We start from the raw sequence: 15,331 nt of genomic DNA on the forward strand, positions 1-15,331 counted from the left end.
AGCATAATATATCAATTAATATTAGTCTCTATTAAAATTTAAATTATAATCCTCTTGTTTAGTTTTATCTCTATTAAAATTTAAATTATAATCCTCTTATTTTATTTTGTAAGTGTTTTATTATGGTAAGTATAAATATCACTTTTTCTTTTTTATAATTAAGTTATCCAACTTTTTAACTGGTTAAACAAAAAAATAATTGGTTAACTCTATAAAATTTTTTTAACAACTATTAGGATAGATTTAAGAAGCATACATAAATCCTGATAGTTGCCTTGCATCACAAATAATTTATACTTCGTGGACATGGCATGCTTTACTATAGACTCAAACCCTCTTTTCATGGGAGTTAGCACCGTGCTCCAAAGTAAATAATAATAATAATAATAATAATCCTCTGTAATCTAGATATTGAGTTTTTACGATGTAATTAATTTGGAAGTCGATGCCAAAAAAAATCTCCCACTACATCGGAAAGTATTGATAAATTCTAATGGACGGTCTAATATCATAATTTTTTTAAAATTCTCTAAATATAATATACCTCCGTTGAGATTTAATTTGAATCTCATTGTCTAAGATGACGTTTGATTTTCTCTTAGAAATTGGAATCAGAATCGAAATGGATATCATAGTATTGTGGAATGGGAATGGGTATGAGATTGGATATCATTTTTAAAAATAATGTTTGGTTAATTGAATAATTTCAATTAGAATGAACCAAAATTTCTTTTTTTACCCTTAGAGAAAAATAAGAGAAAAAATTAGATGGGAGAGAAAGTTGAACGTGAGATAAACATATGATGAGAGAGATAATGTGATGGGAAAAATAAAGAGAGAGAAAGTGTGATGAGAGGAAATGAGAAGAGAGAGCGTGACAGAAGAGATCGAGAAGAGAAAAAATATGACGAGAGAGAAAGTGTGTTGAGAGAGAGAGAGTGATGAGAAAAAAATAAAGAAAGAGAAAGTTAATGAGAGAACATGAGAGATTGAGGAGAGAAAAAGTATGATGAGAAAATGTGTGATGGGAAAAAATGAAGAGAGGAAAAGTGTGATAAGAGATGTTGGGATTCAATCAAAGTCCCACATTGGAAAGATTTTGTAAAGATCATAGGGTTAAAAGGATGCAAGATATCTCCATTGGCATGAGGCCTTTTGGCTAGAGCCCAAGAGCAAAGCCATGAGGGTCTAGCCCCAAAGTGGACAATATCATGTTATTGTGGAGATATGTGGACATCCTTTGGCACAACAATTGGTATCAGAGCCATGGTCCGGACCAGATGCCAAGTGGGACGGCCTTGAATGAAGTTGAGGGTGGACCCGGAGTAGGTCAGGGTGACCGGATGTTCGTAGGAAGCCTGGAGCAGGTCAGGGTGATCAGATACTTGTGCGGAAGCAAGTAGGTCAGGGTGACCGGATGTTCGTGGGAGGCCTGGAGCAGGTCAGGATGATCAGATACTTGTGCGGAAGCAAGTAGGTCAGGGTGACCAGATGTTCGTGGGAGGCCTGGAGCAGGTCAGGGTGATCGGATACTTGTGCGGAAGCAAGTAGATCAGGGTGACCAGATGCTCGCAGGGAGGCCCGAAGCAGGTCAGAGTGACCAGATACTCGCGGAGAGGCCTGGAGTAGGTCAGAGTGATCGAGTACTTGCGATGAGGCGACTAGGTCAGGGTGGCCGGATGCTCACAGGTAGGCCTGAAGTAGGTCAAGGTGATCGAGCGCGGATGCTTGCGGGGAGGCCTAGGGCAAGTCAGGATGACCAGATGCTCGCGGGGAGACCCGGACTATGAGAGTAATTGTGGTCCTTCGTTTGAGGTGAGGATTGTTGGACTTCAATCAAAGTCCCATATTGGAAAGATTTGGTAAAGATCATGAGGTTAAAAGGATACAAAATATCTCCATTGGCTTGAGCCTAGGCCTAAAGTGGACAATATCATGTCATTGTGGAGATATGTGGAAATCCTTTGGCACAACAAGAGAAAATAAGGAGAGAGAGTATGGTAAGAGATATTGGGGAGAGAGAAAGTATGAAAGAGAACATGAGGAGAGAGAGTGTTTGATGGGAGAGAATAAAGAGAGAAAATGATAGAAAGTAGAAAATATGTGATGAGAGAGAATGAGAAGAGAGGAAGTATGATGAGAGAGAACAAGGAGAGATAGAGTGAAATAAAAGAAAAATTGAATAAATATATTAAAGGTATTTTCGTCCAAAACTTAATTCTCATTCCCATTCCATCAAAATCCAAGGGAGAGGGTGAATTTCATCTATACCCAAATTTTTTGATTTTATTTCAAAATTTTGATTCCATTTCCATCAACTAAATACAAGATTTAGGAATGAATTCATTCTCTCATTCCCAAATCCCTAAATCAAACGCCACCTAAAAGTCTGTTCGCATCATAGCCCAGGGTAATAATGCTAAATTGAATGATATAATTTCGCGGTGGCTATAAATCAATTTTGATTAAAGGATAATATTAAATAACTAAATTTTGATCAAATAATATATTTTGTAAATTATTATTAAGTATATTTTAATAATATCATCTTCTATATATTAATTTCATATATATATATATATATATATATATATATATATATATATATATATATATATATATATATTATAATTCAATTTTAATCGTTCAGAGTCTTGCTAGATAGATTTATTGTTGATTAAAATTGTTTCACCTTTGTAAAGCTTGCGTCAAAAATAATATAAGACCTGAAATTTTGATAAAGTTAATCGTGGTGTTTTAATAAAGCTTCTTTAAAATGTTAGAATTTTAGTCAATAATTCATTTTAATTAAAATGATTAAGGTGAAACTTAAAAGAATATTATAAATATTAAATATAGACAAGTTCCGTTTTCTTTTTTATGATATGAACAATTGGGACGTGAAATATCTGACATATATGTGATGCAAAAAGCTGATCGTTCAGGTTATTATCTCGTCCGTTGCTGAGTTATTTAATGAAAGAAAAATTATAAGGTTGATTTATAGTTGATCCTTAAAAATTAAGGAATATAAGAAATTTTATCATGAGAATATATGTCCGTTGAAATTTTGATCCCATTGTCCGTCACAAACTCACAATTATAGTAAAAGATGATCATTACACAACTTAAACGTCTTTATAGCTCCTGTTGTTATGTAACGAGAAATAAATTATAAGATCAATTTATAACATAGATAGAAGATTTTTTTTTTCAAAAAATATAATTTATCTATAAAAAATTAATCTCTATTTTACTATAATAAATTTATCATCTTCTAATTAAATTTTAATTAGGATATTTGAAAAAGGAGGTAACACAACCGCTTAATACAATACATGGAACTGTTTTCGTGAAATTTTAATTCTATCGATGGATATTTGATCGAAATTGAAGAAAAAGTATCTTTTAACAAAAAATAAGAAGGAAAAAAAAAAAGAAATTTAAACAAATTTGATCAGTTCGACAGAAGGCCGTGCATGTCGATCGCCGGCGAAGTAAGCTGATCAGCACGTGAAGACCTGGAAGCCGTCAGTCTTGACGGTGCCGCAGACGGGGCACTCGCCGGCGGCAGGCTCGCAGTCCTCGCAGAGGCACAGGTGCTTGCAGGGCAGCAGCACAGCGCGCGCCTCCCGGCGGCCGCACGCCGTGCACCACCCGCTCCGCCGCGTGAGACGACCACAACGCCCCTTCTCCTCAGTCGCGAAGCGGCACGACGAATCGGCGGAGGCCGCCTCGCTATCACCGTATCCCTCCCCGCCTCTTGTCCGCAGCGTCCGCTCCAAGCTCGCCCTGAGCACGCCGACGGCCGCCTCGTGGTGCCTGGCCGCAGCCACCCACATCTGGCCCTCCGCGCTCAGCTGCCGCACCTTCTCCTCCAGCGCCGCGCTCCTCAGTCTCGCCGCCTCCAGCTCCGCCTCCTTCCCCCTCAACCGCCGCGCCGCCTCCCCCTCCGCCGCCGCCAGAAGCCCCCGGCAATGCCTCTTCCACACCTCCCGCACCTCATCCCGCAGCCGCTCCACCTACAAATCCAAAAAAAAAAACACACACGCACAAATAAATCTAAAAAAAAATCCAATAACAAAGAATCCATCATGCACCCACATAAAATCCAACAACGCCGTCAATCTCCGAATCCCGCCTGCGAGGAACCGCCATCATTCTCCCGCTACCGGAGGCAGCAGCCCCCGGCGGCCGCTTCCTCTCAAAGTCGCTCGACGCCCCTCCTCGTCGCTGTTGCGGACCAACGATCTGGCGCTGCAGCAGCTGCAGCTCCTCGTCCACGGCGGCGTGTCCATTATCCGCAATTAGAGTGTTCCTAAACGCGCGAATCTCTCCCAACCTTTCGACCGCCATTAAACCTCTCGATCGCAGCTCTGTTCTTGCGCGATTAATGGCGGAAGACAGAGGATGGAGCACGCGGGCCCTGTTGCCATATATATAGAGAGAGAGATCTGGCATGTCCGTGGCTGTGGACCGAGCTCGATTCACCCGGATGGCCTCAGACGCATCTCGTGAGGATAAAAAGGTGGGAAATGGGTAGAAACCTCTGCGTTGATTGCGATCGGTAAGTTGATTCTACACGACAATTTTGGAAAGGGAGCTTGAGTGGCGACAGTCATGCCGACGAGCAGGCCCTGTAGCTCTCAGGCAACCATGTGAATTATTAAGAACGATGATGCTGGTTGTTTTTTTTTTTTTTTAATTTTGGTCCTACGAAAATCTCTCGTAATGTAAATAGGAAAGACATTATTTTGGTACCTCTTGTTTCTTTACTGTTTCCTTAGAAAGATAGTGACAGCCTTCTAGTAAACACAAATTTTTCCTTGTATAAAAGGGGAAGAAGAGAAAAGATCCGTTTATCGTAAATTCGACGAGGGAACAAATAACCAAAAAAAAAAAAATTTATCTAAGCCATATGAATTTATTTTTGAGATATACTCAAAAAGTCTGATACATTATCTTGTGATAACACTACAAATAGCAAGACATCTAAATAAAGTATGAAATACAATGTTTGTTTTATTTTGAAATGGAATGAATAAAATGAGAATAAGAGGGATATTATTTATATCAAATAAAAAGGTAGAAGAATTTCTTGATTGAATTAGATCACATCGATCCAACTTAAATTGGATGATCTAAATCGTATCTCTTCTCAAGAAACACAATGTATCTTCATTTGGATGTCTTCCATTTGAAATCAATGATTAAGATGAGGCATCTGAAGTGACACTTATGCCTTTTTATTTGGATGAATGTATCTTCATTTGGATGTCTTCCATTTGAAATCAATGATTAAGATGAGGCATCTGAAGTGACACTTATGCCTTTTTATTTGGATGAATATGATTTGTCTATCTTAATTCGACGATTCAAATTAAGTCATGTCACCAATTCATGTAAATTCTCATTCACACACTAATTAGTTCAAAACTAATTTTCCAACAAAATCAGGACATAGAGTTCAAATGAATCGATCGTTAATGTTGATATTGGTGATACACATGTTTTACCTATTCAAATTTAGTATATTTCAACCTGAGTCATCGATATTCGAATAGGTATAGATTCAAACTAGGAATATATCAACCCGAGTAATCAATATAAACTCAAACGACGAGAACAAGAATGCTTCCATCTTTAATGGGGTAATCTCATTGTCAGACTGATATTTATTAATTTGTCAAAATATAATAAAGGTAATTATGCTCATCTCAGACGTTCTTTACAGTTCATTCTTAGACTATATGAAATGAGATAAATTACGAGGTCAACTTATAATCGACCATCAAATACTAGAGAATAGAAGAAGTTTTCCACTAAAAATATATCTCCGTCAAAAATTAATCTCTATTTTATTTTAATAAATTTATCATCCTTAACCTAACACTCCATGGACACATTTATTAATTTGTCAGAGATGAAGGCACAAAGTAAGCAAATAGATGCAATGGCACAATTGCGCGATGGTACGACCTTTAATTGGAAAGTAGTCGAGCCACACATTAGTTAGATTTTGGTTTCACTTGTATAGCTACCCACCCAATTAAGGAGAGCCATATGTATCGATCCATTAATTAGTAAGTGCGATTAGGAAACAACTCCTTCCTCGCTAGTATGTTTAAGATTGGATATATAGCTAAGTCGACCGATTTGGTCAATAAAAGTTTGCTTTACTTGTAGCTATCCACCTAATTAGGGTCATTAGGCATTGATTTATTGATTAGTAAATTTGATTAAGGAATAACTTCTCTAATTAGTGTTTTTAAAATTCAATGGATTTCTTTTGTAGGATTGGATCGGTCATCCAGAGATAATCAATAAAGATAATTGAGATTATTATTTTTTAAAATCTAATGAATTTCGTCAGCCAAAGTTTGACTATACTTGCAGCTTAGGGTCATCCGACATTGAACCATTGATTAATATGTTTGATTAGGCCAGCGCTTCTTCCCAAAGGTTGGATTTACTTGTAGTTACCTACCTAATTAGGGTCATTAGACATCGATTAGCAATTTTGATTAGGTAACAACTCCTTCCTGACCAGGTTGATTCAAAGGAGGGAGGTTTAGGTGCTAAACTTCCTCCGAGAACACGAATAAACCAACATAGATTAACACATAATAGCAGATATAAAATATCTCGTTAGATGTCTGACCTTCTCATATAAAAAGGTGTGATGCTTGAGCAAATCCTTCCAGTAATTTATCCCCTTCTAAAGAGTATGAGACCACTTTGGAGGAGTCATTAAGGTGACGATTTCACTTTTTTTTTTTTTACTCTAATAATAGAGGGAGCTCGTAGGAGGGTTAGCCACCTTTTTTGGCCAAGTTCGATATGACTCAACCCCTATAGGGTTATACATGGTAACACCAAATGGATTGAGACAGGATTTGGATGGCCTTCTTGGGCGACACTGATGAGGCCTGGCCTTGCATGAGCTCCATATCTTGAACAGAAATCGATCATCAACTAAAAAATATTATTGATCATGTCTGAAAGCTGAAAATGACGCGCTAGGCAAGTGGCTGCAACGTTGATTGGACGAAGACTTTCTGATTGAATTGAGGACTATGGGCTAGTGTGCTAAGCACCCTGCACACATTTAAATGAGCCAACAAAGCGTCAACGCCAAAAATCAAGAAAGAGGTCCCTGACGAAAGCCCTCCAACACTCAAGTCAGTGTATTGCCTGAGTGGAAAGAAGAACAATAAATGGATAGCAAGATGCGCGCGTAGTAAGACGTATAAAGTATGCCTACCTTGTCATCGGAGAGGACCCCCTTTATATGTCACCTCTATAACCTCAGCAATTATGAGATGACCGACAATGACATATGTCAAAAGTTGTTGATCAACATAATATGTACATCCTGGAAAGCGTATAGCCATGGTCCGAGAAATTTTTTGTTATCCATGTGCACCCTTTTTGAAACTAAAGTCATCAATGAGGCTGTTGAAGGAATATGCTATCACAAGGTGTCGACTGAAGGAAAGCATAATCATCTTCGAGGAAGGTTCCATTAAAGGCTTGTGTCATCATAAAGGAATATTCTCTAACAAACGACTATTATTCTTTGACAAGTTGTTAAGATTCTCTAACAGTATTGTCCCCTGGATATGTCCTGGCCGGAAGTTTGGCCAACCAACCACTTAATCTGACGGTAGATCAATGTATAATGGCGTCACTGCTTTATGCAAGAACGCTTTGTTTTTAAGGTCGCTCGAGTATATATTGTGTGGTGCTATAGACTTGAGTGAAATAATAGAGAAACGAGTCCCTTAGGTATGGTTGCTTCTATGATCGTCTGACCATATACAAAGATGCTTGCTTCTGGAGAGTGGGGAACTGAGCCTCCAAAAGACCCCGATCAGTTCTTTAGGTAGGTCGTCCTTACATATAGAGACGAGTCTCTGGTCACTTGAAGTAATATTTTGAGCCATTTAAATCCGGTCGGGTTTCTTCTAAAAGCTACCCAGCCTACTTTATCGGGCTAAGGGTACCGAGGCGTAATTAGTCACCCTTTTAACCCGATCGATTGTACATAGAAGTGTGGGAGAATGAATAGGAAGGCCTACATATTCGTCCGACCGTATATGCGGTTGTATTTCGAGTAAAAGGATGGATGATTGGGACCTGACCAAATATGTTCCCGGTCGTCTTTTAGACCAGCTCGTCTCCTCTTTGTCCTAAACGAATGGATGATTGGGAAGTTATTACAGAGTTGATTTATTAATTTCCTAGCTCCGGGGGTCTTTATATAGCTCCTGGAAAACCTATCCAGAGTCTTGAAGGAACCTCCAAGAGGGTTGAGGGCACCTCCAAGGGGTTTGACCAGATAAAACTTTATCCGCGCTCAAACAGTCAAGTAGACTGGGTCTGAGGCGCCTCCAACACTGAGGTGCCTCGGACAAGTCTGAGGCGCCTCCAACACTGAGGTGTCTCGGACAAGTCTGAGGCGCCTCCAACACTGCATGGTATAAATAGCTTCCAATTTCTCTTTTTCTTCTTCTTCCAAAGCTCCGATCGCTTGGGTGATTTCGATCAACCGAAATTTGATAAGCCCGATTTTCTCGTGATTTGGGTATCAAATAATTTCACCGAACTCCTTCCTACACTAATGCAGTATAGGATGACTCGGATCGTCTCTCTCAAGGAATGTAAACAGTAGGATGATAGTCTTAGGATCAATTATTGTTGGCTTGGGTTTTCTAGACAAATTGGGATTTAAGAAATGACTTATGAACAAATAGAAGAAATAAGAACCAAAATTTATGCTACATTTGCAAATTCAATTCATGGAAAGTAACAAGAAAAGAATCTACTAATCTAAACTACTGCATTGAAAGAAATAATAACCAAGAATAGCCTATTGCAACCATTAAGTAAACCTAAATTGTTTAGACATCAAGAACAGTACTCTTAACGGAAGGTTTCAAAGCAATAGCAAGAGAATTTGAATCAACTATGCATTGATCAACTACAACAAACTAAAATTCAAACAGAGATAAAGAAACTATCATTTAGAGGATTCACACTAATCAAATTGGAGAAACCCTAGCTTGGGTTCGGTCTACATCAGATGAAGAACTCATCGTTGAAGACAAACAAAGTAACTCAGATGGAAATGGATCGAGATCAGAGAAAAGGTGCGGAGCTTCAAGAAAGGAAGATAACCGGCCGGAAGACAAAGGAATCGGCTCAAACCACCGAATTGCTTCTCCTTCTTTGCTTCTTCTTCCTCGCACGAAATCGCGGTAGAAATTGGTGTTCAGATGATTGAGATGGCGTCGCCGGCTGGAAGATGGATCGATGACCGGAGGAAGGGACGCCCTTGACCTCTCTTGACCGCCGGCGGTGGAATGGATCGAGGAAGGAAGATCGCCGGAGCGAGCTTGCGCTCCCTGTGGCTTGGATGCGAAGACTGTAGCAAATTGACGAAGGAACACTGTAGCTTCTCATGTGATTTAAATCAGATCTCAGATCTGTGATGAACGGCTGTGATTTCCTCGGATCGATCCAACGGTGGCAATTGCTCCAAATCTGTTCCAAATCTTCAGATCTTGATCAATGGTTGTGATCTACTATTCTTTGGCTTGGATGGACCAGATCCTTGATAGATGACTTAGATCCGCTCCGATCTTGGATGGACGGTCCATATTGCTTCAGAACTTGATTTCTTCAATTAGCCCTAGATTTGAATCCAAACTTGGTCTGATCTGATCAAGTCCATGACCCTTTTGATCCTACAAAACATATAACAAAATATTAGCATCAAATACCTCAAATATGATATAATTTGTAATTAAGTCCACAAATGAATGTAATTCATGAAATATGATATAAATGTAGAATTAACACATGAGAAGATCAAATGACATGCTTATATGAATCAAAATATCTATACAAAATGATGGTTATCAAATTCCCCCACACTTATTCTTGCACGTCTCGAGCAAGCAAACAAAACAAAGAAACAACTAGAATTCATCTCCCTAACATTTTCCTAGCAATACCTAAAAGATAGTAAAAGAAATTTAACTAAGACCATCTAAAGATCACAAACAATCATGAATTCAATCCCTACAATAATCAGTAGCATGGTGATTTCAATCCAAATGAAGAATTAAGCAAGTTACAATCTCACAAGGTATTCACCTATTCTAGCCCTCACACTCAAAAATGTATTTTAGTGGAGCTCACTCAATGTCACTCACAACATTTCACTACCATAAGCTTGCTTATTTTCTAATTCTCCACCACTATAAAACATAGCATACATGAATCAAAAGGATTTTATCAACAAGAATTGAAATGGAAACAAAAAGAACAATGAAAGTGAATGAAATAGCAAATTAAAAGAAAAGGCATCAATGAAGAGAATGAGAGTATGGAAGGAATTTACTTGATGAGTTGACCATTTTTTATGTGTAAAAGATGAATACCATTTGTTTTTATCAATTCAAAAGACTAAGCTAACCTCTCCTTCAATTTGATGGCAAAACAAAATTCTTGATACTCTATCTTCACAATTGATACACTCTTGATTTGCCAATTGTTCCTTCACTGTTTTGACACTCAATTCCATCATTTTGAAAGCTAAACAATCTCACATTAGCTAATGGAAAATAGTTCCCTTCCCCCACACTTAAAACATTGACCGTCTCGGACAATGAAACAAATCAAAACTAACTGAAATGTTTACAGGCACACTTCTTATTTCCATTCTGCATTCTGCAGAATCTGATTTCTGTCTCCCTCTTTTTTTTGTGGTGTATTGCAGGTACAAGTGTCTCCCAATGTAGCAGAAAACTCTCCATTTCTGAACAATACAGCTCCTATCAGATCTCCAATAAAACCTGACCACGACAATATATCCCAGCAGCCACAACAATGCTGAATTCTGGATTCTGAAATTCAGACTTCAAAACTGGCCGAACAGATAATAGATTGCAGAAATCAGCAGCTGCTGCATTCTTCAGTTCCCTTCAAATTCTGCAGCTTTTGGTCACAACCCTTCAAAGATGACTTAAATCGATATTACAGCAATTCATTAGCAACATCAGCTATCCAAACAGATAACAGAATCAGCAACCTTCTTAACCTGCAGCCTTTCATCAATTGAATGAAATCAGTAATTCCTTTCTGCAGAATTTTCTTTTTCTTCCTTTCTCTGTTTCTGATTTTTCATATTCGAACTTTGGGGATCAGTCTAACGTTTTGGACTCTAAACTTCCAGATTTCAGCTTCCTCTTGAACCAACACAACTTGATGAGTTGATTACTGTAGCAACATTTCCAAAACTCTTTTGAGGTTAATGCTGATCTGATTCAACCTCAAAGCCTTACTGCCATACTTCAGTTTCACTTAATTCTGCTGATTATTCATCTGAGAAACAAGCATCTAAAATAACCCAATCTTTGCTGAAACACTGAAAAGAAAGCACAATGGTTTCTGATTCTTTCAGATGGTTGCATCAGTTCAAGAATAAGGCTTCTTCAAGTTTCATTAGACACCTGAAGAACATAAGTAAAGAAACAACTAGATTTAAACAAACTTCCAGCCGACTGAAACAAATAAAGAAAATCAAATTCCTCAATTGCCACAAGTTTAGAAATCTGATTTCAGAATTCAGATTCTTGAACTTGTCAGTTTTTCCTTTCTTTCCTTTCTCTGTTGACTGAGTTTCAGAATTATAAACCTCATGCAGTGAGTTTCAAGTTGTTGTTTCCTCCTATTCCAAAGGAACTAACTTCACTTCTTGTATCAGAATTCCAGAGCCTATCAAAGTGTTCCATTGAAATTTCAGCAACTGTAACGATCTGTCAAGCTCTTTGAGTTGCAGAATCCACACTGGCTGTGCTCAACATGCCCACATTTCCCAATCCTCTAAATTCCTAATCTGTATGTCAAATGGGAAAATACTTGGACTGATATAGAAGCAAGTAATCTTCTCCATTTCCCATCAGCATTAGTGAATCACAGCTTCTGATTTTTTTCAGAGTTTATACCATACAAAAATTGGAAACAGGAGTTAGTTTCAAGAATTGAATCCACTGAGATTACATGCTTCAAATCATGATAGTTTCATAAAAGAAGGTTCATCAAATGTCAATGAATTAGTTCTGGTTCAATTAAAGTTGTCTCCTGTTAGAGAATTTCGAAATGGATGGCCAAACATTTACTGATTCTACATTTCTGCAGGTTTCTGCTGTACATTGTTCTTATTTCTCGATCAGTAAAGAAAACACCATCCTGTTGTATAGTTGGAGAGACAAACAAAGTTGACTCTTTTGCAAACAATTCATGACATTTTTCTTCAAAGGCAATTTCCGGTATTCAGATACTTAAATCAAACAATCAACTTCAATGAATTTTAAGAGGTTAGCTCAGAAACCCAAATCTTGAGGATTCAATATATGTTAGTATCCAAATTTCATGTCAATTCAACATTTTCCCAATTTATGACTTTAGCTTTTCAGCAATCTATATCTTGCTTTCATGAGGATAATCTTGTTGAATTTGATTTGTTTCACACTTCTGTTAGTAACTGATTCTTGGGCATTTCAATTCTTATTATAGAAGCTCGAGTTGCATTAGATTCAATCCATCCTCAAAGATCAAATTCAAACATCCAATTCAAGGAATTGAAAATACCTAAGGTTTAGGTTTTAGAAACTGATTCAGCAGAAACTCAATGGATTGATCCACCTTAGGTTTCTGAAATTTGGACATAAACAATCAGATTCAAAGAAACTCAGAAAACCAGTTTCAGAAATTCAGAATTGAAGAAGTTCAAACTTTGAATCATGAAAGAGTGGGCAAAGTGACATCACCACATCTCTATGAGAGATCTAAAGCTCAATTTAAAATTTCCAATGATTAGAAAGCTGCAAAGAAAACTTGACACACAATTGATATATCGATTTCCTTATTTCAATTCTGCACATTCTGCACATTCCTTAGTTCAGCCTTTACAATTTCTGGGATTTCAGCTTTTCTATTGCTGAAGCTACTGACTCCAGGAGTTGTGTGAGTGGTTGAACTAAGGAATTCAAATCCTGCATCTCAACTTCTGAAATCAAATTTAATCCACTCAAATTCTGTAAATTCAGCAACATCTTGATGAACTTCACTGCCAAAAGTTTCCAAGTTCCTGGAATTTGAATATGCAATTTTTTTCTTTTTCAGAAATTAAATCTGTCTATGGTTGTTGCCAATTCCCTCCCTGCTTCAGAATGGTCTCAAGCTCCACTTAAACCTCTTATTGATCAAAAACTTGCATTCACAGATTGACATCAAACAGTTTTTTCAGTTCTTTTTCTTTTCTGCAACTCAAAATCATCTTCTCTCTTTCTCTGTGTTTTTTTTTTAATTCCTACATTTACAGTTTCAGAAAATAGATTTCTGTCTAGTTTCAGTAAGAGAACCTCAAATCAATCTAAAGGGTTTTGAGTCAATAAAGAGTGAGCATCATGGGAAGGATAAGCACCAAATGACATTGTAGAGCAGGAACTTAACTTAGACCAGACTGTCCAGAAAATTTCAAGGAAATTTGGCATGCAACAGTTCCAATTGGCACACTGCTTCCAAATTACTGAACTGATATTAGTTCTCTATTGAGTTAATCTTGATTTGTATGAACCCTTAGAGATATTAATGCATCTTATTCCTTCCAAATTCAGTAAATGTAGAATTCTTCACAACACACCCGCAAAATCACTCCTCCAACTTTTTGGTGGCAACACTATCACTGTTGAACAGTGACCACTCTCCAAGGTTGTAACATCAAGAAATTTGGGATTCTATGAACTCAATACACATAACTCCTCCCCCACACTTAATCCTTTATCCATCTTGCAAAATCTAACTCATCAAGAATTCAACCAAACTCTCAAAAGAACGAAGGCAAAGCAAATATGGTAGAAAATAAAATGTTAAGTGAGTTATTCAACTAGAATTTGAGAAGGGAAGAAATCAAAGAATGGGAAAAGAAATATCCTTCATATCCATGCATACATATGCTATTATGATTTTGAAAAGAAGTAAAGCAAGTTCTAGAGTTCAATTATCATGAGTGCATATCACACAAAAAGAATAATAGAGTATAGGCTTAAAGTGATCCTCTCTAGGTAATTTTCATGCAATCAAGCTCAGTTAATCAAATTGGAATCTACCACAAAACTAACCAATATCATGTAAGAAAAGCATTCAATTATGTCAAATGACCTAGAGCTTGATGGTTCAAATTTAAGAAACTTTTACCATCTTAAAAGTATTACTAGAACAATTTCATGGAGAATTTTATTCAGAAATGAAATGCTATGTAGACTACAAAATGCAAAGTATTAAGCAAAATGCAAATGTAAAGTATGAAAGTAAAAGAAAGTGCAAAGCAAAAAAAAAGTAAAGAACAAACTCCCCTTTATTCCGGGCGGTTGCAAACGATTTAGAAGTAGCATCCACGTCGGTAATGAAATGGTCTTTCCCGGTGGTTGGAGTCGGTTAAGAAGTAAAATCCAAGTTGGGAGTGGAATAATTGTAGTTGCAGTCAAATCCACTTCATCCAACATTTTTCCTTTGAAAATTCTTCCTAGAGGTCGGAGGCGGTTTAGATGGAGCAACCATTTTGGAAGCCTACGACGACCTACAAAGCCAAAGAAAAATAACACCTCTTGCAAGTATGGGAAAATATTAGTTTTTACATTACATGGTTCAAAAAATATATCACATCCAACAAAATCAATTAATGGTACCTCAATAAAATCTGCTAATGAATCACAAGAAATACTAACCTTGTCATGTTGAAAGGTACCTGGAGGTTCTAAAATGGTGACTGTGACCTCCTCATCATTAGATAATAGCTCAGACTCTGGTTCTGGCTTATGTGGTATATCTAAGGAAAGTGATTCTTGGGGCTCTGCTTCCACAGCATAAGTCCCTACACTCTCATTATCAACATCTAGTTCATGTGATTCTTGGGGTATTGCTTCCAGTATACAATCCCCTACACTTTCCTCATCATCCACATCAGTACCTGCATCATCAACAACATCTACAACAACAGTATTAGTAGAGTTAGAAATCCTTACAACTACAGAATCATAACAAGAAATATCAGAGGAGTTCTGTGAAGTAATAAAATCAAGATCAGGTCTGTCAAAGACACTACAATCCCTCTGCTCAAGCACCTCTACATCTGTAGGAATAATCTCATCAACTCTTATGGTAACTGGTTGTCCATTTCTAAATTGTTGAGGGTTGGCTGCCATATTTTCCAAAAGTTTCATAGCTTCATCAGGAGTCTTATCAATCAAGGGCCCTCCAC

At 37.5% G+C, this 15,331-nt stretch overlaps 1 protein-coding gene across 1 annotated transcript; it reads right to left on the reverse strand.

Annotated features, from left to right (window-relative positions):
- Window positions 1-3,322: 3,322 nt before the first annotated feature.
- On the reverse strand, window positions 3,323-4,729 carry LOC122020939 (probable BOI-related E3 ubiquitin-protein ligase 3). Its single transcript, XM_042578993.1, has 2 exons — window positions 4,105-4,729; window positions 3,323-4,022 (listed from the first exon to the last, which is right to left on the reverse strand). Exons 1-2 carry the CDS (start codon window positions 4,459-4,461, stop codon window positions 3,507-3,509), a joined length of 873 nt encoding a protein of 290 aa, XP_042434927.1. The 5' UTR covers window positions 4,462-4,729; the 3' UTR covers window positions 3,323-3,506.
- Between the last annotated feature and the right edge of the window lie 10,602 nt (window positions 4,730-15,331).

This window comes from Zingiber officinale, chromosome 9A, assembly GCF_018446385.1.
Source record: "Zingiber officinale cultivar Zhangliang chromosome 9A, Zo_v1.1, whole genome shotgun sequence".
NCBI classification, from domain to species: domain Eukaryota; kingdom Viridiplantae; phylum Streptophyta; class Magnoliopsida; order Zingiberales; family Zingiberaceae; genus Zingiber; species Zingiber officinale.

What these genes read in the sequence shown, in the direction of transcription:
- LOC122020939 (XM_042578993.1), bottom strand. Translation starts at nt 4,461, where the DNA reads ATGCCAGATCTCTCTCTCTATATATATGGCAACAGGGCCCGCGTGCTC. An exon ending in ACGGCGTTGTTGGATTTTAT is followed by an intron (nt 4,023 to 4,104) that starts GTGGGTGCATGA and finishes TTGGATTTGTAG; the next exon opens with GTGGAGCGGCTGCGGGATGA.